This window comes from Entelurus aequoreus, linkage group LG17, assembly GCF_033978785.1.
Source record: "Entelurus aequoreus isolate RoL-2023_Sb linkage group LG17, RoL_Eaeq_v1.1, whole genome shotgun sequence".
In the NCBI taxonomy this organism is placed as follows: domain Eukaryota; kingdom Metazoa; phylum Chordata; class Actinopteri; order Syngnathiformes; family Syngnathidae; genus Entelurus; species Entelurus aequoreus.
In genome coordinates, this window is record NC_084747.1 from 16,472,447 (window position 1) to 16,498,479 (window position 26,033).

Consider the following 26,033-nt stretch of genomic DNA (forward strand, 5'->3'; position numbering starts at 1 on the left):
CGTTGGAGGTCTTGTCCCACGAGGGCTACTTTGTGCCGGACAGCAGCGGCCGCCCGATGGGTAGCGCCATGGCGCGGGGCGACGTGGCCCGCTTCATGCTGTCTCTCCTCAACAGCAACGCCTGGGTCAAGAGGGGAGTCGCCATCATCACCAAATGAGAAGCAGTGTGGTGATTACACCAAATCATTGTGTGCCAGGCCAAATATAACATCAATGTCGTGTCTCCTGGATGTGTAAATTAATTGTTAACATGTTTTTTAATACGGTGCAAGGGGATGTTTATTGCTTAATTGCACTGCATGTTGACCACTTTTAAAATATTCATGCATCAACCTCTTTAATGCTTATTATAGTGTGTTTAAATTGACAAATATCTACCCAAACGGCTAGCCTTTTCATAAATTTGAATATTTTCCTTCCTTTTGAGAGCTATGTAGTAGTTATTGTAATACAGTACATTGTGATTGTAGTAAATTATTTATTTTGTTCTCTTACTTGTACTGATCATTAAAAGTAAGTAAGTAAACGTTTCGGGACAGCACACATAATGAAAATATAACGAAATATCTGAATAACAAATCCTACATTTGCCAAGATAATAAAAAACTTACTTGATGCAAAAAGAACCGTTTTCATTGACGTGCAGTACCTCTTTCTGCCCTCTAAGCGTCACTGTGGGCTGTAGTGCTTCTTTATGCTTCCATCCGGTAATGTTCGGCTCCTCTTTACTTTTTCATTTAAACATTATTTTGAACTTATATATCAGAACCAAGACCCACGAATGGTAAGCAATGAACAATTAATAAAATATACACACAACCATAAGTCATTTTGATAGTTATTCCACAGGACGAGAACATTTGAAGCAGTATCGGCGTCAATATATGTTAGCTTTTAGCATCTCTAGCTAACTTTAGCTAGAGATTAGTCGCTACATTCACATTATAAGAATCATATATCGGTATAATGTAACCTATATAAATAAATGTTATTCTAGATTAAATAATTAATCAGTCAGCAGTTAAACTTTTTTTACTTTTTATTTTTAATTTTAATTTTTTTTTTTAATAAATTGCAACATTTACAAACAGTTGAGAAATAATAATCAAAATAAGAACAAAAACAGTACAAAACAGCGCCAGGGGGTTGTAAATTCATTAAAGTAACTAAAATAGAATGCAATATATAAATATAACAAACAAAGTGCACAAAATTTCAGCAAATAATCCAAATTTGGAACACAGCATCATCGTTTTCACAGCTTTTTGGTTGTTAGAGGTAGAGGGTTTTTTAACATAGAGTTCTAATTATTTTTTAAAGGCACAAAAAACAGGTCGGGTATTGAGAAACTTACATTTATGAATATAAAACTTAGCCAAAAGTATAATGAGGTTGCAAAGGTAAAATTCCTTTTCACATTTTTTTTCATACAGTGTAAATCCAAATAGCACATCTTTAAAACAAAGCACAAATGTGTCATAAATATGTTGTCCAGGATGAAGCGACAGATGCCCTGCCATAGTGAACGAGTGCTTTCACAAGTCCAAAACAGGTGGTGAACAGTCTATGGATGCATGTTACATCAGTGTTTTTCAACCACTGTGCTGCTGCACACTAGTGTGTCGTGAGATACAGTCTGGTGTGCCGTGGGAGATTATCTAATTTTATCTATTTGGGTTACAAATATTTTTTGCAAACCAGTAATTATAGTCTGCAAATGATGTGTTGTTGTTGAGTGTCTGTGCTGTCTAGAGCTCGGCAGAGTAACCGTGTAATACTCTTCCATATCAGTAGGTGGCAGCCGGTAGCTAATTGCTTTGTAGATGTCGGAAACAGTGGGAGGCAGCGTGCAGGTAAAAAGGTGTCTAATGCTAAAACCAAAAATAAACAAAAGGTGAGTGCCCCTAAGAAAAGGCATTGAAGCTTAGGGAAGGCTATGCAGAACGAAACTAAAACCGAACTGGCTACAAAGTAAACAAAAACAGAATTCTGGACGACAGCAAAGACTTACTGTGCAGCAAAGACGACATCCACAAAGTACATCCGAACATGACATGACAATCAACAATTTCCCCACAAAGAGGGATAAAAACAACTGAAATATTATTGATTGCTAAAACAAAGTTGATGCGGGAAGTATCGCTCAAAGGAAGACGTGAAACTGCTACAGGAAAATACCAAAGAAAGAGAAAAAGCCACCAAAATAGGAGCGCAAGACAAGAACTAAAACACTACACACAGGAAAACAGCAAAAAACTCAAAATAAGTCACGGCGTGATGTGACAGGTGGTGACAGTACACCTACTTTGAGACAAGAGCTATATTGATAAATAGTTGGTTATAGTTTAAAGTCATATCCAACAATTGCGACAACGACTTTTTACTGTCAACTGAGTTTCGTTTTTTAATGATTTCTGCTGGTAAAACACTACCGCTTTGGTCCGCCGGCGCCGCCAAAATCAACCAAAACTCAAAGTTGTTAAGAGGCGCTTTAAAAACGGCAAAAAATAAAATATTTCTGCGCAGAAGAAGCAACAATCCACCCCTATCTGTGTTGTGATGATAGTCTTTGATTGATGGTGCATGCTGTAAAAGAACACTTGATAGATAAGATGCAAAGATAGCTCAGGCCTGCATTTTATCCAAAATGTAATCTGAAAAAGCGATACAATTACGTCAAATAATGTTATAAATTCACGTATGAGCAAAAGCTAATTGATTCTATGTGTTTTCAGTACATATGTGCTGCAACTGAGCGGCTCCATTACGTGTATTTACACATCCTTTCCCATGTCCCTGAGTGGCTCCTGTCTTGAGTTATGTATTACCTAATGAGCTTTTCAATAATGAGGAAGTAAGATGAAGCCAAAAAGGCTTTTTCAGGGATGGACATTTATTCTGGAAACAGCTGGAAGTGACACAAGATGAAATATTCATTATTTACATTTCCTACGTTGTTTCATTTTAACAACAAGCTCTATGTGGAAAATCACGATTATAATGTTCTATATTATGCTCAAAGTTTTGAGGATCCTTTAAAGAGGGTGCAAAAATATTCGGCGATATTATCGGACTTTTCTAGTTCTTACTGATTGTTTGTTGATCAATAAACATGCAGTGTTTCCCAAACTTTTTCAGCTCAAGTTTCAAATGAGAAAGTTGCTTCCTTGCCATGTATGACATATACTGTACATTTACACTTTTATTATAAAGAATGTAAACATGAGAAATGGTATGCCTGCCTGGTAATTATTCAAACAGTTCACAGCGTTTTACTCTGACTATTTGTGACCAACACAAAAATTACCCTAAATTTGAGAAACCCTGATTAATTCAAATCTACGAGATTTTTATTAAGAATACAGTCACTCAACAGCCAATTTATGAGGCAACACCAAGTAAAAATATGGTTAGAGATAACATATGTCCTTCATTATGATTTTACTACACTTTTCATACATATTCTTATTAATTTTACATTACTATCGGGGTGTTCCTAATAGATTGCCAAACGAGCCTTCCTACGCCAACCCAACGTGGCTTTAAGTGTTGAGTAAGTCATGCGACTTAGTGTTGCTCTTTGGCCGTGATCGGGTGGCTTTATTTACAAAAAGAAAAGAAAAAAGTGCATAGTAAATGTTTTTAAGGCTATCTTAAATACTTATCTGGAACAACAACAAAAATGGAGATCAGCTTTTTGTTAGTAGCTGCAAAGTTGTCCATTTCTTCTTAACACAAAATTGGTGGAGGTCTTCAATGGGGTTTTATTTTTTTTCCACGCTGTACATCTCATGGATTTTGTCTCGGTACTTTTCGACGACAAAAGCCCTCCTCAGCTTCATGGTGGGCCCTGCAAGTACACAACACACACACACACACACACACACACACACACACACACACACACACACACACAGAAAGAAAGACGTAAACATTCCACGTGAATCTTACAGTGTGATTCGATCTGCTTTAGAACGCTGCTGGAATGTCGCCTGGAATGCCATGACCTTGATTGGAAAGCTGATGAGGCCGCAAAGGGCTGCGTTCCAGAAAAGGTAAAAAGGTAGTCTTTGGTCATCACTCATACAAAAATAAGATGCACGACTTGGCTTCAACCAGCAGAGGCGCTACTGGTTCAAGTTTTACGAGTTTTTGGTCTGAAGAAAATGTCACTGTGGCATTCAATTACCGCAATGATCCGAATGCAGTGTTTCCCATAAACTGCCAAGATACCTGTGGCGGTGGGGGCGTGGCTATGGGCGTGGTCACCATGACATCATCGAGTAATTTGCATAATTTACTACAATGATATGATTTTCTCTAAAAAGGCTCAAAAAATGTATACTTACTAATTAATAATAACAGTTTTGTTTTACACTTCCATCTATCCATCCATCCATCCATTTTACAATATAATTACAACACTTTATGTACATATTTATATACAGATTTGAACAATAAGTTATTCACTGAAATATATTTATTAATTGTGTTTCTTACAAAAAATATATCTTATAAAATATAAAAGCTAAAATGTCTCTTAAAGCTCTGCCCCTTTAATTAGTGCATACTAAATCATTTAACTTTAGCCTACTACTACAACCATATTATTTACCAGCAACATAAAGTGAAACAGAGGCAGAGGTGTCCTGCCACAGTCAGTAACAAATAAACAGAAAACAGTAGTGGTCAAATACAAATAAGGCAACAAGAGAAGTATCCTACACTTCTCTTTTGTAAAGTAAATCTGCACAGCTTATATGGGCATCTACATCAACTATATAATTTTCCTGAGAAGCTGGACAGGACAACAAAAAAAAAAAATTTTTTTTTTTTTTTTTTAATTTGTGGCGGACGTAATTCTTTTGTGGCGAGCCGCCACAAATAAATGAATGTGGGGGAAACACTGGAATGTAAAACACAAATATAAGACCAAATTGATATTTGTATTTAATACCAGTCAAATGACAAACTAGTAGAGCTCCTGAAGTTTCATGTCCAGGGGATCAATAAAGTTGTATTTAGTCTAATATAAAAAAGATGATAAAGATATTGCCCCACAGCAAACAAATAATAATGTTTAAGGACTTTACCTTATTGATACCCATTATCAAAAACATTGCATTATAACTCTTATTGTGTTGCCTGCTAACTTGCTAACAACATTTCGGACACTTTGTTTCCGAGCGTGTCTCAGTGTTGTGGCTGCATCTTTCCATATCGCTGGTCTCTCTGTGTGTGTGTGTGTGTGCGTGTGTGTGTGTGTGTGTGTGTGTGTGTGTGTGTGTGTGTGTGTGTGTGTGTGTGTGTGTGTGTGTGTGTGTGTGTGTGTGTGTGTGTGTGTGTGTGTGTGTGTGTGTGTGTGTGTGTGTGTGTTCTGGCAATGTTTACTTAATGGGGACATCGCTCTGTTTACACAGTCACCTTTAAGGGACCTCTGACGGTATGGGGACAAAAAAACAGGTGCCCTAAAGGGAAACCTTTTTAAAGGATAGTCAGATCCATTCTGAAGAGGCGTAAGTGATTTATAAGCTTTGGCCCATAAAGCATGTTTACTGGTTAGTTTGAGTGTGAGATTTGCTTTAAACATTTAAGTGGTGAAACTTCCTATAAGAGGACAGCTGTAGTGCTGTATTCTGAGGATCATGTCATATTTCATTTGAACTTTTTTTTTTTTTTTAATGGTCCTCAGTAGTCACGTACAAATTTGTGTGAATCATGCAACATTATTTAAATTTGGTCCCCATGAACCATATTAACTCTTTTTCCGCAGGGTCCCCAGTAAGAATGATCAGCACATTACTTCATCAATCCAGAGACTTAAAGACGTGTATGAGCTAACTGGGCAGTGGCCATTTTACACAATTTTTTTATGCCTCCACAACCTGTAGAAAGGGTGATCCCCACAAGTGATGATCAAAAACTTGGTCCCCATTCCAAAGGATAACCAGTGTGTGTGTGTGTGTGTGTGTGTGTGTGTGTGTGTGTGTGTGTGTGTGTGTGTGTGTGTGTGTGTGTGTGTGTGTGTGTGTGTGTGTGTGTGTGTGTGACAGATTGGTATATGAAAAAAATCTAAACCGTTTTCGTCGACCTGACACAGTTCGGATCATATGTTGTTTCTCTCTTCTTTATTTTACTAATCAGTTTGAAGCCTGTCTGTGTAGTTCTGCCCACATGCGAGGGGAAGAAGAAGCGGAAGGGTTGTGGAGGTGTTGTTGGCGAACGGAAAAGAGTTTTACTGTCAACTATGACAACAGCGATAAGAAAGTAATGGATAAAACTGCGAGTGTGTGCAGGCGCTGTGTAACAAGTAACGGTAACTTAGCCCTGCCCCCACCCCTAAGGTGGTGCGCTGCGACCGGCTCTGAGTCATTTGGAAAAACTCGGGATTTTACAGCTGCCGTCTTCAGGACCCAGGACCAAGTGCTTCATGCGCCCTCTCTCCCCACAGGGAAGTGATGGAGCCTCCTTTCTTCCCCGGTCACACATCCAACATGTCAGGTCGTCCGCGTACACCCAAGTGTGTCAATTGACAGTCAAGAAGGAAAGAGTCGGGTAGGAAGCCTCAGTGGTGAAAAACTTTACTGAAAGTACTGAAGACTTGCTGACAAAGGTGGGAATGAGTGGAGAGAGAGGAGGGGAGAGGCACCTCCTGTCTTTGCAGCCTTATCCAAACCATGAATTTTGGGAACTGTTCCACCCCTACTAAGACTCAAAGACTTCTACCTAAATATCTCAAGATCTCTGTGCGAAAGGGGATACTGATTGGGATAAGTGCCACCTTGGTAGTGCTGCACGTTTAATCGACATCAAGATTTTAATTAGTGCGGTACACTAACCGCAAAAGGCTAAGAGTTTTTTATTTCTACACCGTCACTGGCGTTTGAGTGACAGACATGTTCGCCAGTCAGAATTGTCGAGCCTCGCGTCCTTTGCTTCCTGGCCGATCAAAAGTGTTTCTCTCTTCAAACAGGGAGAAAGACGTCTCACTCTGTGCATCGCTCTCAGCACCTGGGCGTGTTTATTCAACAGTAGAATTAACTGAACGCAGTGAGCCCTCGTTTCAGTCATTCACAATCTTTGTCTGCGGGGCGCCAGTTTGCGCACACAATAGAAGATAGCATGGACAGAGCCTCGCCAGTCGTGACTCGTCAATGAGAAGTACAGCAAAGTAACAAAAATTAGAAGGATGAGGGTCCATTCTATTTTAGTTTGTTTGTTCATTTATCAGAATCAGAATCATCTCTATTGGCCACGTATGTAACACACAAGGAATTTGACCTGGTACTGTGCTTTTTTTGTCATTTAGGATAGGTCTGGGCGGTATACCGATATTATAGTTAATACCGGTGTATTTTAGAAAGCGGTATATATTCGAGACAATACCTCCATATCTTTTGATGTGCTTTTTTTACGTCCGTTTGCTCTTCTCTGCGCCTAACGGGCAAAGTGCAGGGTATCCTCTCTGGCTCACCCCCTTCCCCTCCCGCACCTCCTTTGAGTGTTGAAGTTTTATGCATTTATATGTATTAATTACAAACATCGCAATTTTAGAGAGACAAATAACATTCAGGTTTTTCTCAAAATCGTGCAGCCCTACACCCCGGACTCCGCAACGTTACGCCCCTGCTCCCACTCACCGAGCTCCCCTCCAGGAATGGAGAAGTCTTTTCCCAGGATGACAAACTTTTGGACCTGTGCGATTGACGCGGCCTTGGCGTTGACACGCTCCATGCCTTCTCGGATAGCCTTGTAGACAGCTGGCTCCTTGTTGTCCATGATCTCGGACACCTTGGTGGCACTCACGCCAATCTCTCGGCAGAACATTATGGCCTCGTCGGTCAGCTGATCCGTTGGTTCACCGTTTTCATTCACGACACACTATGGCAGCAGACAATGAGTTCACTTTTTAAAATGTTTATAATCCATGGAGTTATCAGCTTCACTAGTGTGCTGGAGCTTACTTTAAGCGTGAGCAGCATAGAGAGGAACCTGTATTTGTCATCGATCAACATGGCGTTGCTGATGATGTTCACCTCAGCCTTAATAAAGTTCTCGATGGGCACAGGCGCCACGTCCTCTCTTGGAATGAAGGTACTCTCTTCAGGAGGCCAATAAAACATCACCACCATCATCATCACTTTCTCACCCTTTTTTAATTTTTTATTAGACCACGGCTTACCAGTCGTAATACTTAACCCTCTTTCTCATTAAATCAGAGTTTTTTTCTGAAAAATGTAATCAGAAAATAGTACAGTTTTATTCTCTCAAAAATTTGACTTGACTTATAATATTCTGATATCATTCTCGTAGTATTAAACTTTCTTTTTATAGACTTCTAACAATGTTACTTTATACTTTATATATAGCGATGGGAAATGAGTTCCTAGTGTATCAATTCCTTTGAATCGCTTGCCAATTTTTCAAACTATTCCCTTAAAGGCCTACTGAAACCCACTACTACCGACCACGCAGTCTGATAGTTTATATATCAATGATGAAATCTTAACATTGCAACACATGCCAATACGGCCGGGTTAACTTATAAAGTGACATTTAAAACTTCCCGGGAAATATCCGGCTGAAACGTCGCGGTATGATGACGTATGCGCGTGACGAAGTCAGAGTAACGGAAGTTATGGTACCCGTAGAATCCTATACAAAAAGCTCTGTTTTCATTTCATAATTCCACAGTATTCTGGACATCTTTTGCAATTTGTTTAATGAACAATGAAGGCTGCAAAGAAGACAGTTGTAGGTGGGATCGGTGTATTAGCAGCGGACTACAGCAACACAACCAGGAGGACTTTGTTGGAGTGCTAGCCGCGCTAGCCGCCGACCTCACCTTGACTTCCTACGTCTCCGGGCCGCCAAACGCATCGGGTGAAGTCCTTCGTCCTTCCGCCGATCGCTGGAACGCAGGTGAGCACGGGTGTTGATGAGTAGATGAGGGCTGGCTGGCGTAGGTGGAGAGCTAATGTTTTTAGCATAGCTCTGTGAGGTCCCGTTGCTAAGTTGCTAAGTTAGCTTCAATGGCGTCGTTAGCACAGCATTGTTAACCTTCGCCAGCCTGGAAAGCATTAACCGTGTATTTACATGTCCACGGTTTAATAGTATTGTTGATTTTCTATCTATCCTTCCAGTCAGGGGTTTATTTTTTTGTTTCTATATGCAGTTAAAGCACGATGCTATCACGTTAGCTCGTAGCTAAAGCATTTCGCTGATGTATTGTCGTGGAGATAAAAGGCACTGAATGTCCATTTCGCGTTCTCGACTCTCATTTTCAAGAGGATATAGTATCCGAGGTGGTTTAAAATACAAATCCGTGATCCACAATAAAAAAAGGAGAGTGTGGAATCCAATGAGCCAGCTTGTACCTAAGTTACGGTCAGAGCGAAAAAAGATACCTCCATCACTGTCTCTCAAGTCCTTCACTGTAACGTTCCTCATCTACGAATCTTTCATCCTCGCTCAAATTAATGGGGTAATCATCACTTTCTCGGTCCGAATCTCTCTCGCTCCATTGTAAACAATGGGGAATTGTGAGGAATACTAGCTCCTGTGACGTCACGCTACTTCCGGTACAGGCAAGGCTTTTTTTTATCAGTGAGCAAAAGTTGCGAACTTTATCGTCGATTTTCTCTACTAAATCCTTTCAGCAAAAATATGGCAATATCGCGAAATGATCAAGTATGACACATAGAATGGATCTGCTATTCCCGTTTAAATTTAAAAAAATCATTTCAGTAGGCCTTTAACGATTCCTGCGGGCAGGAATGACGTTGTTACGCAACTTGTGTAGTTACGTCAGACATCAATATGGCGCCACCCGGGTGGAAGAAGCGCTTCAAAGTTTGGCTACATTTTACAAGAAAAGATTGCAACGGCAAAACTTGTAATTGGAAGGTTGCTATTTCATCAAGAGGAGGACATAGGAGCAATATGCTGGAATGTTTGAACACACAGCATGCAATAACTATAAATAATGGTCGCATTTTTTTTATCACTCCAGCAGTGGTTCTCTGGCGTAAATACAAGAGGTACTAACTAACATTGCCTATAATGTGAGCGCTAATACCTGTTAAATCGAAATTAAGGCCTCATCATTTAGATGAGCATGACGAGAGACATATTCTGACTGGTTTCGAGGCGGGCAGTAAATACTAGATCCAGGTCATGTCCGTCTCTGGCGCCTTAGTTTCACCGCGGCAGGGAAGCGCACACTCAGGCCAGGAACGACGAATGTCACCGAGCAGTGACTAAGTTTGTGGTCAAAAGCTTGCAAACATTTGCCACAGTACTCCTGATTTTCGGCCCGTGAATGTTCAATTGTAGTCTGCGAAAAGTTGCATTGTATTTTACAGGTGGAATTAAAATAAATTGAGTATCATGTAAAAGTCCATTCATGTCATCAATTTAACACAGACTGTTAAACTAATATGTGATATAATCTTATTACATGCAAAGTGAGATATGTCAAGCCAGTGTTGGCGTTAACGCACTTTTTGTGTCTTTTTACGCATTGAAATCAGAAAGGACGCCAAATTCTGGATTGATCATTGCTTTCCACCGGTGTTTTGTTTATATTTGCCGGATCAAATTTCCGTCCCCGTTTATTGCGTTTTTATTGGTTGTAAAGTTTGATTTGCCGAAAGTTTTATCAATGACAAATACTGCCTCAGTTTGCACTGGGACAATTTCAGCGCTATGGGGCTGTCAAAAGAAAGACCTCATGGTAAACACTAAGGTGAGTGTAAAGTCAACCTTTTTAACTTCATCCATTTCTCCAGTAAATGACTAGTTTTAGTCTTTGTGAGACCATGGAAACTTCACTTTTATCTCCCACTGGATCGACATCGTTCGAGGATGGAGACAGGCTAGCTGTTAGCTTCAAGCTAACCAGCACCCGACCATACTCCTCCACCCCAAAAACATACTTTGCAGGTCAACAAACGGGGCAAATATGTGCCTTTAGAAGTATTTATGTGTGAGGTGTGGTAAAAAGGAGTCTCTTGGAGAAGTGGCTGACAAGTTAGCAAGTGTCGCTCGCATCGCTGACAGTGACGTCATCACCGTCATTGTTTACTGAAGCAGAGATGCTGACTGTGCGCTATGATAAACGCGCATGCGTCGCTGCAGGCTCTGCTTTTTATCGATAGACTTATCAGATTTAATTTTTTATTATCTATAGCAGGGGTGTCAAAAGTGTGGCCCGGAGGCCATTTGCGGCCCGTAGTTAATGTGTTAAAGGCCCTAAAAATACTATTAATATAAACAAAAACATGGCGACTTGTCTAGGGTGTACCCCGCCTTCCGCCTGAATGCAGCTGAGATAGGCTCGAGCACCCCCCGCGAACCCGAAAGGGACAAGCGGTAGAAAATGGATGGATGGGCATAAGAAAAGTGGAATAAAAAAGCTTACAGGTGAAATGTAATTTAGAAAAAGTTGCAATGTTGACTATTGACAGCTGTTTTGTTTCTTTAAAACTGTCATAATAATATTGAATCAAAATCAATGTTTTCATGAATTATTGACCTATCCAAGGCTCCGATTACTTCACATCAAATATTCCACTTTGAAAACTATTTTTTGTGGAAGATTTTGCATATTTTGTGTGTTTGCCATAAAAAAAAAAGTTTTCTTTGACAAAAAGGGCAGAAAAAAAACAACATAAAAAAAACCCCCCAACAACTTAGAATTGACGGATAGATCTAAAGTTGATGTAGACTCTAGAGATTTAAGCATTAAATAAATAATGTATGTATGCCCTGGCACACGATTATCATAATTTCATGACCAAAGCAAAAACGTTTTATACTGAAATAAATACACCTACAACTTATTAAATACAAATATAGAAAAAACTACCGGCACCGGTAAAGTTTAGATCCATGAAGGAAAGAAGAAAATTAAGTAATGTTTATAACTGAATACATTTACATATGCATAAAAATGTGTTTTCTTTTGTATTATTTTTTTTAATGAATTAAGTAACGTTTATGACAACCTTTTTCCAAAACACAATATAGAATGTGAGATATAACAGGATAATGCATACATCTATTATTTGTTTTCAAAACGGTTACAAAAAAGTGGGTCCCCAAAAATTTACTGTGGGACCCCGTTTTTATGACTTGAGACCCCCATTATGAAAATTCCTAGCGCCAACACTGTCAAGCCATTATTTTTTTAAATAATTTTGATGATCATGGTTTTCATATTTTTAAAGGTTTTCAAGGTTTCCATAATCTGTAGGCCATAATCATCAAACTACTATCAAAGGAAGGTTTGAAATATTTAGAGTTGCATGTTATGAGTCTTATTTTGAGTGAGTGAGTGAGTGAGTGAGTGAGTGAGTGAGTGAGGGAGGGAGGGAGTGAGTGAGTGAGAAAGCAAACCTTTGCAAGATATCCTATATTTTTAGGGAGATGACAAAGATTCTTTAACGTTTTGAAAATTTTACTAAACTTTATTTTGTCAAATTCTACAGAACAATATTTATTTCTTTAATGTATTTTCAAAAAAGTTTTTTTTTTCTTTGCAATGTATGTGCCTCCTAAGATCTCACTGTTGGCTTTGTAAGGTCATGTTACCTGTAAACCAAACAAAATTGATGCTAATCCACCTTTTTGTTCTCTCTTTTTTTTCCAAATAAGAATTGACAAGAGAACCGATAAAGAACCGAATCGTTAAGTAGAATCGAAACTGGAAGAATCTTATCAATTCCCATCCCTAGTTATATAAATATATTCTGTTAGTACAAAACCAGTGAAGTTGGCACGTTGTGTAAATCGTACATTTTAACTTCATTCTTTCTTTTCTTTCTTAACAGTGGCCATAAAACTTGATCAAAAGGATTAAAATAAATTTTGTTATTTATAATGTTGCAGTAGAAAGTATTGTACAAAGTATTACCTTGATTCTCATGAGCGGTGGGAGTCTTTGGGCACCTCACGATTAGAATCCGATTGTGATTCAGGGGCTACGGTTTGATTATAAATCAATTATTTATACATCTATAATTATAATATTGTATATTATTATTACAATATTGTATATTGTTAATATAATGTATTATTATATATTATCTTAATATGTCTAAAAGGCTCCTCCTGTGGCTACTGATGTATGCAGTATTGCATAATTTCTGTTTTTTGGATGTTAGTGTGCACAGTATAGATACCGGTACATGTGAAAGACAAGATACGTTAGAACTGTAGGAGCCTGCTAAGTGAAAAAATAAATAAAAAACCCTGCTCGGCGAGAAGGCATCCATGATTTAGTTTGTGTGCCTTCTAAAACTACATTTATCAGACACTTTGGCCTCAGTCGCCATACACTTGAGGCTCAAAGACGTGTGTAGTCTATCTTCTTATTCATATCAATGGTTGACAGACATGTTGCTTTACGATGTGGATATTACTGTCTCTCTTGACACATTAATCTACTTACTAATTTCCGCTTCTTAGCTGGCTACTACTCTATGCTGTAATGTGGTTCCTATTATCCTTCTGTTGAAATGTACAAAGCATTTAATATTTTCTTGTTTCACTACTTCACATTGAAGCTAGATTAGCGCCACGGCTAGCATAGCTTGTCCTCTGCTCCTCCCCCTTCAGCGCTAACCAACTAACACATAACGTTAAAATAATGTTATCTATTGCTTCTCCCTTGGTTAGTTACAACCAAACCTAGAACTAACTTTTAGAGAACATTAGCATTATTGCCGCATTATTTGGACATTTGTCCATTGATTCATAAATCGCTCATGTTCTAATCGTGATGCATCGGAGAATCGATCATTTTCCCACCTCTTGTTCTCACCTTTAGTCTTCCTTGTGATGAAAAGGAAGTTTCGCACTAACTCTCCCACCTCGCCAGAGTGCAGCCATCCGTCCTGGTCCAACACCTCTTCTGTTTCCTCATAGTTGTTCAGGTAGCCCATGAATATGTTCCTTCCCCAGAAACAGATCTCTCCGTGGTCTTTTGTGTCTCCTTTGTCTATTTTCACCTTGCAGCCTGCCATTGCCTTACCACAGCTAGGAGGGCAGTTTAAAAAAAGTTAGCTGGTTTCCAAAATAGAACAAAAACACCACTTGCGACACCATTGTTTAAATGCTGTATGAAATTATTTTTAAGAAAAAATATGGGTTCATGTTAGCCTTGTTATCGGGGTTCAAATACATCCAAGATGAAGCTTATATGCTGACCTGCCGATCTGGTAGTCCGCATTTGTGGACATGGTGTGTGGACCAGTGCTTTCACTCATGCCGTAAAGTTCCATCAATGGCATGTTGACACTCATAAAATAATCCAGTGTGTCTTTGGAGATGGGGGCCGAGCCTGTAAACAAAGTCCTGCAGCGCCCAAGGCCCAGGGCAGCTTGCACCTTCTTGAAGACCACTTGGTTAGCTAGCATGAAGCCCCATGGAACACGATTTTCCCTGTCACCACAAATATTTGAATAATAAAGACAGGAATATACTGTACAGTGCTAGAAAGGCAGGCATGTAATTTGGGTCACATGCTGAATTGGTCTGAAATCCTAAGGTATTTGTAAGATCCCAAACCAAGAGCGGTGCGTCCGATTCTTCTGACCCCTAGACACTCCACTAACATCGCAACATGGAACGTCAGGACCATGTATGCAGGAGGAAAGACATGAGGAGATACAGAATATCTCTCCTGGGTAGGGATGATGTTTGATAAGAAATTATCGAGTTCGAGTCTATTATCGAATCCTCTTATCGAACCGATTCCTTATCGATTCTCTTCTTATCGAGTCCAGATAGGTTGTTGTATATGGAAAAAAACACACAATATTTGGTTGAACAAAAGCTCACTTTTATTATATAAGAAAACAATTTAATCTAATAAATAAATAAATATTGACTGTTACCCTAAAAAAAAAAAAAAAAATAAATAAACATTGACTGTTGTTACCCAAAGTATATTAAGTGGGATTTTTCAGAAAAACAAATATATACAGTAACACAAAAACAACCTGTCTCTGTGATCACTATAGGTGTATAAATAATAATATAGTGTTAAATAAAATCAGTCCCTTGGGCACAAAACTGGAAATAATACAGCTCTCCAAAAAGTGCAATTCTGCTGCTATTTGACATAACTGTTTATGATGCTTTGACATTTTTGCACTTTAAAGAAAGAAAGAAAATTCTATGAAGAGAAAAGTTGTTTGCAAATGTGGTTACAATGCTAAAAAATGAAAAGTTAAAGCTAAAAAAAGAAATACACTTTATTGAGTTAACATTATTTCTTTATAGGGGGAAAGATGTTACGAGCTAGGGAATATAACAACTACACTACCCATCATGCAACGGGAGTGACGAGCATGCGCGGTAGCCCCGAAAAGTGTTGTTGCATGTCGTCACCCGTGAAAGTAAACGTCAAGAACTCTGCCAACACGCCTCGTCTGCATTATTTATAATTAGACAGACAACACATATACAGTGTGAAAAACAAAAGTTAAAAAAGGGAGATGTGTTGTATATATATGTATGTGCTGCGGTTGCTTTAAGAACGTTGCGCCAGCTGCCGTAAAGGAGGTGCGTTGCTAGCCTGGTTGCTATGTTTCCGGTGGGTCGTAAAAGTGTTCTTCATGTGTTTGTACCCTGCTCAAATCTCTCAGTCAAGTTATTCATTAGATTATACCTTTTGTTTTGAACTTTATTACACCTTGGAGTGCTTTTTCCCGTCCATTGTTTTCCTGCTTTCGCTATCTGCGCCTAATGACTGAACTACGTGACTGATTTATTGTGATGTCACACGGAGCATTTCTGGTCGGGACGGGATTCGTTCCGAGGCATTCGAATAAAGAACCAACTCTTTTCTTTACTATAGTGGTCTCGATAACGGGTACCGGTTCTCAAAAAGGGATTCGAGTCCGAGGACTCGGTTATTTTCTTATCGAACAACCGGGAAAACCGGTTTCGAGTATCATCCCTACTCCTGGGTCTGTGCGAAACCAGATGGCTCCCGTCGGGGCAGGTTAAACTGGCCACTGGTGAGTCCATATTATATTCAGGGCACCCAGAAGACTCTGCACCACATACAGAGGGTGTAGGGTTCATGCTATCCAAAGAAGCTCAGAGGGCCCTCATCAGTTGGGAACCCATCAACTCAAGGATCATTACTGCAAAATTACATACCACGCATAAGAAAATAAACCTTCAAGTAGTACAATGGTATGCCCCCGCCCCCTACCAACGATGCAGAGGACAAAACGAAGGACAACTTTTACAATCTTCTATACCACATTCTTCAGACAAAGAAAGGAAAGGACATCATGGTCTTAATGGGGGACATGAATGCGAAAATAGGAGGAAATAACAATGGCTATGAGCTGATAATGGGAACGCAAGGGTGTGGAACAATGAATGTAAACGGAGAAAGGTTTGCTATAGCATGTGCAGACAACAGCTTGGTTATTGGAGGTTCCGTTTTCCCACACAAGGACATCCACAAAGCAACATGGATTTCTGCCAACCACACAACTGAAAACCAGATTGATCACATCTGCATTAGCCGGAAATTCAGGCGCTCACTGCTTGATGTCAGAGCGAGAAGAGGAGCTGAGGGTGCATCTGACCACCACCTAGTCACAGCAAGGTTCCAGATGAAATTGAAATGCATCAAACAAAGAGGAGGAAGGATCAAATTCAACATACAGCAATTCCAAGATATAGGCACTTTGGCACTATACCAAGTCACATTACACAACCGGTTTCAAGCACTACAGGACCAGACAACACAAGCACCAGGAACTGTAGAAGGGATTTGGGAAGGTTTAAAGACCACATGGAAGGAGACCTGTGCTGAAGTGGTAGGGAGAAAAAAGTCCACAAACAAACTTTGGCTATCCAAAGAAACCCACAAGAAAGTGAGTGAGAGAGGGGAGAAAAAGGAGGTAGTTAACAGATGCAGAACTAAAGCAGGAAAGGCAGCAGCACAAATAGAATATGAAGTAGCAAACAAAAATGTGAAGAAGAGACAAAAAGAAGTACATCGAGGATTTAGCACAGCAGACAGAGGAAGCAGCAGGAAAGAATAATCTGAAATAACTCTATCTAACCACAAATATGCTCACCGACAAATTTAAACAAACCCAAATGCATATTAAAGACACAAATGGTACACTCCTCACAACCAAGGAAGGTCAACTCCAGAGATGGACTGATCACTTTCAAGACCTACTCAACAGAGAGCCCCATCAACTGACTGCAGATATTCCACCAGCTCCGATCATGCTTGAAATAACTCCTCCCCCCCACCAAACTGGAAATCAGGAAGGCCATCAAAGCCCTGAGAGTAGGAAAAGCAGAAGGGCCAGATGAGCTACCAGTAGAAGCTCTCAAAGCAGATATCGAAACATCCTCCAGCATGCTTTTCCATCTCATGCAAGCTATCTGGGAGGAAGAAAAAGTCCCATCAGACTGTAGAGATGGCAACATCATAAAGATTCCCAAGAAAGGAGACCTCAGGGAGTGTAAAAACTACAGGGGAATTATGCTCCTCTCAACGCCAGGGAAGGTGCTCAACCACATACTACTTGAAAGGATGCGGAAATTGGTCGATGCACAACTGAGGGAAAACCAGGCTGGTTTCAGAAAGGGAAGATCTTGTGCTGACCAAATGGCCTCCCTCAGGATTATAATAGAACAATCCATGGAATGGAACACACCGGTATATATTAATTTAATAGACTTTGAAAAGGCGTTTGACAGTGTCGACCGTGAGACACTGTGGAAGCTGATGGCACACTATGGCATCCCACCGAAGCTTATCAACATCATCAAGAGCAAGGGATGCGACGTCATGTCCTACATGACGGATGCCCATCGGAGGCCTTCGAGGTCCTTACTGGGGTGCGTCAAGGATGTGTGCTCTCGCCCTTCCTTTTCCTCCTCTGTATTGACTGGACCATGAACCAAACAACCAAAAACAGCAAAACCGGCATGCAGTGGAGCCTTTCCGAACAACTGGAGGATCTAGACTTTGCAGACGATCTAGCTCTCCTGGCTCACACCCACCAACAGATGCAGGACAAATCACAAAAACTAAAAAGAGCCGCTGCATTTATTGGACTTAAGATCAATTCACAAAAAACAAAGGTCATACGTATCAATAACAAGAACAATACACCAATAACAATGGACCATAATCATTAAGAGGAGGTAGTCAGTTTTACATACTTGGGGAGCATAATCAGTGTAGATGGAGAGGCAGATGAAGATGTCAAAACCAGAATAGGGAAAGCAAGAACATCATTCAACATACTGAACAAAATATGGAGAGCAAAAAACATTTCTCTCAAAACCAAACTGAAAATCTTTAACTCAAATGTCAAATCCATCCTGGTGTACGGATCAGAAACATGGAAAACCACCAATAGCATACTCACTAAACTACAGACATTCATAAACCGTTGCCTTCGTCGGGTCCTAGGAGTCTACTGGCCAGACACCATCACCAATGCCAACCCGTGGGAACTCACCAAACAAGAACCAGTGGAATTGCAAATTTAGGAAAAGGAAGTGGAGGTGGATAGGCCACATACTCAGAAAACCCAATAAATCAACCTCCAAACAGGCACTAACATGGACCCCACAGGGAAAAAGAAACCGAGGGAGACCAAGAACAACCTGGAGAAGAAGCACGGAACAGGAGATGAGGGCTGAGGGGCTGTCATGGCAACAACTCGACCAAAGGGCACAAGTGTCACGTTCTGGATGCACGGTGCGGCGGGATTTTTGTTCTCCCAAGATGCAAAGGACGAAAACCGGACAGGACTTGCAGGTAAAGACATGATTTAATTATCAAATAACACAAAACTGGTACAAAACAGAAAACAACCCGACAGGACGAGGTGCCGAGCGCACCGGAAGCTAAGGCTAACACTTACCACAGATAGTATCTACTAGCAGGAGTTAGGAAACGAGAACAAACCTACGTGGCAGTCGGGGGATGCAAAACAAAGAAGCCAGAACGACTGACTGAGAAGGCAGGCTTTAAATAATAATGTCAATGATGACCAACAGGTGCGTGTCGGGAACCCCAGCGGCAGGTGAACGTAATTAGTTAATATGGTAACCAAACTCAGAGGTGCTTAAACAGATACTAAGAAGGAGTCCAAGACTATCAGAAAAACACAAATGACTAGAAAACAAACAGAAATATGATCCGGGCAGCGGATCATAACAACAAGACCGGAATGGATGGAAGGCTTTCGTCGACGGCCTATGTTCCTCAGGGAATACTAAGGCCTAACTAAGTAAGTAAGTATGTAAGTAAACCAAGAGCATGTCTTTCGTCTCACCCGTTCATGGCACTGTAGTTGTACTGCAATCCGATGGACTTGGCCCAGTCGGCCACACTCTTCTTTAGCGGGGACACCTTGGCTCCGGCAGCCTTCATTTTCTCCTGCATCTTCTCCCAAATGCGAGGAACTCCGAGGAACGAGGTTGGAGACACCTCTTTTAGCGTTGTTACCAATGAGCCCTTTAGGGAAAATCACATCTTGGTCAGGAACGTTTTCATACCACTTGGACAACATTGACTAACCACACCTCGCGGGCATCCGGCTCTGCAAAATAGGTGGTGGCTCCAAACCTCATGGTTATGTACATGTCATTGACATGTGCCGCCACGCGGCTCAGCGGTAGATAACTGACCACAATCTCCTCAGCGTATTTCAGGTTGGCTACGAGTCCTGCTCTATGGGCTGTCCATGTGAGCTACATGCAACGAAAGTGAAAGTTGTTAGTTGCTTTTTGACAGAAGCACTAAGACATGTTGATAAATCTCTGCCAGGACTTCTTCAAATCAACCCCGTTGTCTAACAAGTGGTACAGTTCCACGATCTCGACTGGGTTGAATTAAAAAAGACCACCTGCCTGAGTCCAGCCTCCAAGGGTGAGTTCACACACTCTGCGGAGGAAGTCCACTTTCACTCCTTGTATCCGTGATCTTGTCTTTGGGTCACTACCTTTAAAGACCCCATGACTGTGAACACTACATCCATCCTTGGTAGATCTCAAGATTCCTCTTTTTTTAACTCTTGAACAAGACCGCAAGGTATTTGAATTCATCCGCTTGAGTCAGAGCTTCAGTCCCGACTCAGAGGGCACACTCAATCCTTTTCCAACTGGTAACCATGGCCACAGATTTAAAAGTACAGTGCCTCATCCTAGCCCATAAAATAGCAAATGTTAAAGCTTAATAAAGCCATCTGGACCATGTCATCTGGAAATTGCAGAGAGTGGCTCCTAAGACCACCAAACGGGATATCCTTTATAACTTGAAAGCACCTACAAATTCTGTCCATAAAGATGACAGTACACTGTCTACTGTAAACATCCATTGTTGCGAATGCGTACCAAAGTCCTGCTACCAAAGGAACCGAATATCTTATTCCAATTGTTGGAGCACAGTTTGGAATCAGGGTCCACAAAAGCATGCGTAGACTGGTTGGGAAAACTGGTCTAGTGATTCATGATCATATTACACATCTGGAATTTCCTGTAGTCAGGAATAAACTTCCCCAAGAATTCTGAGTCATGTGAACCCATTGTAGTACAACCAGATTTTGAAAAAAACTACCAGCCATCAGTTTGTATAAAAGACAAACACAAATACAGCATTTTTTGTCAAAAATAAAAAAAGACCAGTCCTCACGTTGTCGTGGCTCAACATGACTTCTTTTGGGGGGCCAGTGGCTCCTGAAGTATAGATGAGGGTGCAGCATTCATTAGCACGAAGGCTGTTGATAGAATCGTCTAGGTCCATGTCAGGGACATCCTCGCCCAGCTTCATGAAGTCTGCCCACTGAAGTAAAAGTGCATGTGAAACCGTTAAAGACCATGCCTGCATCCTCTTAAGAAACTGCAACCGTACCGTATAGAGGGATGGTAGTTGTTGCTGCAGCTCGCCTTTGTATTGGACGATTGCTCTAAGATGTGGCAACTCATTTTTTATCTGTGGAAACAGATCAGTTAACAGGCGGGGTTGAGTCTGTGACAGACCGCCATTGAGATCATGCAAGTGTTCCGCACCTGCAGGATTTTATCAAGCTGCTTTTGGTTCTCCACGACCAGGATGTTGGCTTTTGAGTTTCCAGCCACATCCAAACAAGCTAGAGGTGTGTTGGTGGAGTAAATACCTGTCGCCAGGCCCCTGAAACATGCATCAGGTCATTCAAGTAAGCAGATCATAAAGAAACAGGACAATAACCTTAAGATTCATCAGTAATGTAAATTATTTAATCTATTCATGTCATTAGGATAGTCATCTAACTGTCTAAGCAATGTACCAACATAGGGTTTTGATGTAAGCGATAAATTGCTGTGTCAGGACAAAAGATGTCGAGTCACTGTACACAGGTGCATTGTGGCACCTGCAAACAACATCTGTTGTTCAGTTTCCCGTGCCTTACCCGGCGAAAATGCAGCCCATGTCTGCAATGAACCACTCGGGGGCATTGAACCCCAGGATCCCCACACCATGGTACCGCTCCAGGCCCAGCTGAGAGAAGTCACACAAGGATTTTTAATGGCATTTCAGGGACTTTGCCTCCATTACTTTTGACCTTCATTCAGTTTCGTAAGCTGTGTGTGGCACAAACACAGCCTTGAAACGGGATCTGTAATCAAAGCTGTAGATTTCACACGCCCATATACAGTATTAAAGGCCTACTGAAATGAATTTTTTTTATTTAAACGGGGATAGCAGATCTATTCTATGTGTCATACTTGATCATTTCGCGATATTGCCATATTTTTGCTGAAAGGATTTAGTATAGAACAACGACGATAAAGATTGCAACTTTTGGTATCTGATAAAAAAAAGGCTTGCACCTACCGGAAGTAGCGTGACGTAGTCAGTTGAACATATACGCAAAGTTCCCTATTGTTTACAATGATGGCCGCATGAAGTGAGAGAGATTCGGACCGAGAAAGCGACAATTTCCCCATTAATTTGAGCGAGGATGAAAGATTTGTGGATGAGTAAAGTGCAAGTGAAGGACTAGTGGGGAGTTGAAGCTATTCAGATAGGGAAGATGCTGTGAGAGCCGGGGGTGACCTGATATTCAGCTGGGAATGACTACAACAGTAAATAAACACAAGACATATATATACTCTATTAGCCACAACACAACCAGGCTTATATTTAATATGCCACAAATTAATCCTGCATAAAAACACCTGCGTGTTTGTTATGCTAGCTCCTAGCTCCTCTGCTAGCTCCTAGCTCCATAGAACACGCCAATACAATTCAAACACCTGATCAACACACACAATCACTCAGCCCAAAAGACCGTTTACCTAACCCAAGGTTCATAAAGCTTATATATTTTTAAAAAGTTACGTACGTGACGCGCACATACGGTCAAGTTATCGAATGTTTAGCAGCCAAGGCTGCATACTCACGGTACCTGATATTCAGCTGGGAATGACTACAACAGTAAATAAACACAAGACATATATATACTCTATTAGCCACAACACAACCAGGCTTATATTTAATATGCCACAAATTAATCCTGCATAATAACACCTGCGTGTTTGTTATGCTAGCTCCTAGCTCCTCTGCTAGCTCCTAGCTCCATAGAACACGCCAATACAATTCAAACACCCGATCAACACACACAATCACTCAGCCCAAAAGACCGTTCACCTAACCCAAGGTTCATAAAGCTTATATATTTTTAAAAAGTTACGTACGTGACGCGCACTTACGGTACGGTACGTGTTATGCTAGCTCCTAGCTCCTCTGCTAGCTCCTAGCTCCATAGAACACGCCAATACAATTCAAACACATGATCAACACACACAATCACTCAGCCCAAAAGACCGTTCACCTAACCCAAGGTTCATAAAGCTTATATATTTTAAAAAAGTTACGTACATACGCAAAAAAAAGCCAAAGCTGCATACTCACAGTAGCACGTCTGCGTCTTTGTCATCCAAATCAAAGTAATCCTGGTAAGAGTCTGTGTTGTCCCAGTTCTCTACAGGCGTCTGTGTATCCAAATCAAAAGTCCTCCTGGTTAGAGTCTCTGTTATCCGAGTTCTTCCATCTTGACTGCATCTTTCGGGAATGTAAACAAAGAAGCGCCGGCTGTGTACTGTTGTGGCTGACTACGTTCGAAAAATACGTCCATTTCGCACCGACAACTTTCTTCTTTGCTTGCTTGGCTTCCTTCTCCATAATGCAATGAACATGATTGAAACAGATTCACGAACACAGATGTCCAGAATACTGTGGAATTATGAAATGAAAACAGAGCTTTTTCATATTGGCTTCAATGTGGAAGGCATACCCGTGTTCGTCGGGCTACGTCACGCGCATACGTCATCCTCAGAGGCGTTTCGAACCGGAAGTTTAGCGGCAAATTTAAAATGTCACTTTATAAGTTAACCCGGCCGTATTGGCATGTGTTATAATGTTAAGATTTCATCATTGATATATAAACTATCAGACTGCGTGGTCGGTAGTAGTGGGTTTCAGTAGGCCTTTAAATTCCCTTGAGAGATGATGGTGATAGTTGGTGTAGCTCAGTAGGTTCTGGGTGGCCAGAATTCCCTGAAATAATGTAAGTGTTGTGGTAGTCATTGACGAATGTTATGTCTTCAACAAACTTAATGTATGTATGCATTAATAAACAATTTAGTCATCAAATAAAGCCGATGAACGCGTTTTTGTAATACTGAAAACAACTTTGTCACGGCATTGTGTTTTCTACAGTGTTGGGTTAATTACTGAAAACCAGTAACTAGTTACAGTTACTAGTTACTTTATTTCAAAGTAACTCAGTTACTAACTCAGTTACTTACACCAAAAAGTAATGTGTTACTGTGAAAAGTAACTATTTAGTTAATTTTTTTTTCTTCGTTTTTTTTTTTTAAAAGCTCCCATTAATGCCCATTTAGCCTTCATTTCAGTACTGTTATTGCACTGGAGAATAATACAATGTGTTGATCAACTGGAAATACTGTCAAAGCGCTTTGAGTACTTTGAAGGTAGAAAAGCGCTATACAAGTATAACCCATTTATCATTTATCATTTGACATGCATTTGCATCACTGAACTCTGCTAAGCAATGTGGTCTACATACAACACACAAAGACAAAGATATGTTTCAAAGGGCCAATTTATTTCAGGCCAGAACAAATTGGCAAAACTATTTTAAATAGCTGCAACATAACATACATAAGTAACAAACAGCATAATAACAACATAGCTGTAAACCTGGCTTCACCTAAGTAAGGCACACGTGACATACACAAAGCCTAACCAGGCAGGTTTGAATTGTTGTTTTGGGCAGTAGACGGGATCTTTGATCCAAGACACAACTTACATTTAACTAAAATGCTCTTTTCTTTGTGCTTGACAAAAGAAAAGAAGTGAGAATATCTCCATGTTAAGACACTCGACTGCGGCTCCGTTGTTAATAAACACAGACACGCCCCCCTCTCCCCTACCCTCCCCTCCCGACACCCACACCCATACACACACAGAGCGCGCCTCCGGCTTGTGACACAAGAACATTCAGAAGGACGATACCGCAGCACTCCAATAAAACACACTAAGATCTTCTGTTTCTAGCCGATACTACATAAAAAATAACGTAAAATAACGCAGTAACGCATCATGTAGTAACGGTAACTGAGTTACTGAATATAAAAAATAACGCGTTAGATTACTAGTTACCGCCAAAACTAACGGCGTTACAGTAACGCGTTAGTCCCAACACTGGTTTTCTAAATATTGAAGCTAATTCAAAGTCTTAAATGAACCTAAGGTACACATTTGTATACTGAAGACAATTTACAGGATTCAGCTGTATTGTTTTTGAAAATATGACTTCAGAGTCCTCATTAAACCAAATGTACATCTTTTCATAAATTGTGAAGACCTTAAAGTTTTTTATGAACCTAATGTATGCGTTTTCAAGGGGAACTACACTTAGTTATTGGATTTTTACCTACCATTCACAATCCCTATGTGAGACCAGAACACGTATGTATTTTTTTTAATGCGTTCTATGTTATGATCCGGGTAACTGATCATAGTTTGTTTACGTTTTGTCTGTTTTTGGCTTAGTTCTGTTTCAGCACCCCTGTTTTGTGTCTCCTTGGTTGCCATGGTTATTTATTGTTTTCACCTGTCTCTGATTAGTGTTCGGGACGCTCACCTGTTTCCGAGCGCTAATTAGAGAGCTATTTAGTCCTGCCTTTTCCCATCACTCAGTCTGGTGCTTTTGTTTGCTTTAAACTGTAACATTTGATGTTTTCCAGTTCCCAGTGTGTGTCTTACGTTAGTGTTTCCTTGTGAGCTATTCTGCTAGCTTTCCTTGTGCTAGGCACGCTTGTTTTGTTTGTTTCCTGTCTTTTTTTTTTTACTTATATAAATAACTTACCCGCAAGCTTCTCCTTGTCGTGGAAGGACAACTTCCGGCATCGACATGCCACGACCCCGTTACATTCTAACTCATAAATAAACGCGGGCACATCCTTCTACTATGCAAGTGAGTGGCATGATTTAAAATCTAGAATTAACTTTTACTAACTCAGAGGCGATGCAGAAGATATTTTAATAGCTGCATAAGCTAGTAAGCTCAATGTGATCACAGCGCCGCTAAAAGTAGTTCTTTGAAATTAGCGCTCATAATAACAATGGTTGGTATACTTTTAGTTCACAACTTGTAAATGGGAGTATTTTTGGCGGTTTTTGGATGTTTTAAAGCGCTTTATGTACGCAATAGATAAGTCCCATTAGTGTCATTGTTAGCCACATCATACTTGCTGTATTTTACAAATTAGAATGCATTTTTAAAATAAAGACATAGGTATGTGTTTTTTGCCTTACATAGGGATTGTGAATGATAGGCAACATTTTTTTTTAAAGTGCAGTTCCCCTTTAAACATTAAAGATAAATTTGTCCTCAACTAACTTTATAGCCCTATTTTTGTACATGTCAGAGAGAGCGATTTTTTCTTCAATGAACCCA

General features: G+C 40.3%; 2 protein-coding genes across 4 annotated transcripts in view; one reads left to right on the top strand and one right to left on the bottom strand.

The window, feature by feature from the left end:
• The window catches only part of LOC133632591 (flavin reductase (NADPH)-like), a 58,900-nt gene that overhangs the window by 5,245 nt on the left and 27,622 nt on the right, over positions 1 to 26,033 (top strand). The window contains exons 5-6 of one of the 2 annotated variants that reach the window (XR_009821689.1): positions 1 to 784; positions 3,974 to 4,055. Coding sequence is in view for 1 of the 2 variants with exons in the window: in XM_062025090.1 (XP_061881074.1) it covers positions 1 to 158 (158 nt within the window). In the remaining variant the exon portion in view is untranslated. Of the gene's footprint in view, positions 3,203 to 3,973; positions 4,056 to 26,033 lie in introns of those variants that run through there. The other variant, XM_062025090.1, reaches the window with a different exon arrangement.
• The window catches only part of LOC133632584 (long-chain-fatty-acid--CoA ligase ACSBG2-like), a 25,813-nt gene continuing 2,085 nt past the window's right edge, over positions 2,306 to 26,033 (bottom strand). Inside the window, exons 2-12 of one of the 2 annotated variants that reach the window (XM_062025073.1) lie at positions 21,456 to 21,544; positions 21,076 to 21,196; positions 20,918 to 20,998; positions 20,699 to 20,848; positions 19,591 to 19,758; positions 19,341 to 19,522; positions 14,212 to 14,445; positions 13,826 to 14,040; positions 7,965 to 8,101; positions 7,641 to 7,881; positions 2,306 to 3,850 (exon numbers count right to left, since the gene is read on the bottom strand). In XM_062025073.1, the coding sequence (XP_061881057.1) occupies positions 3,765 to 3,850; positions 7,641 to 7,881; positions 7,965 to 8,101; positions 13,826 to 14,040; positions 14,212 to 14,445; positions 19,341 to 19,522; positions 19,591 to 19,758; positions 20,699 to 20,848; positions 20,918 to 20,998; positions 21,076 to 21,196; positions 21,456 to 21,544 (1,704 nt within the window). In that variant the 3' untranslated portion in view covers positions 2,306 to 3,764. The remainder of the gene's footprint in view (positions 3,851 to 7,640; positions 7,882 to 7,964; positions 8,102 to 13,825; positions 14,041 to 14,211; positions 14,446 to 19,340; positions 19,523 to 19,590; positions 19,759 to 20,698; positions 20,849 to 20,917; positions 20,999 to 21,075; positions 21,197 to 21,455; positions 21,545 to 26,033) is intronic. The other variant, XM_062025074.1, reaches the window with a different exon arrangement.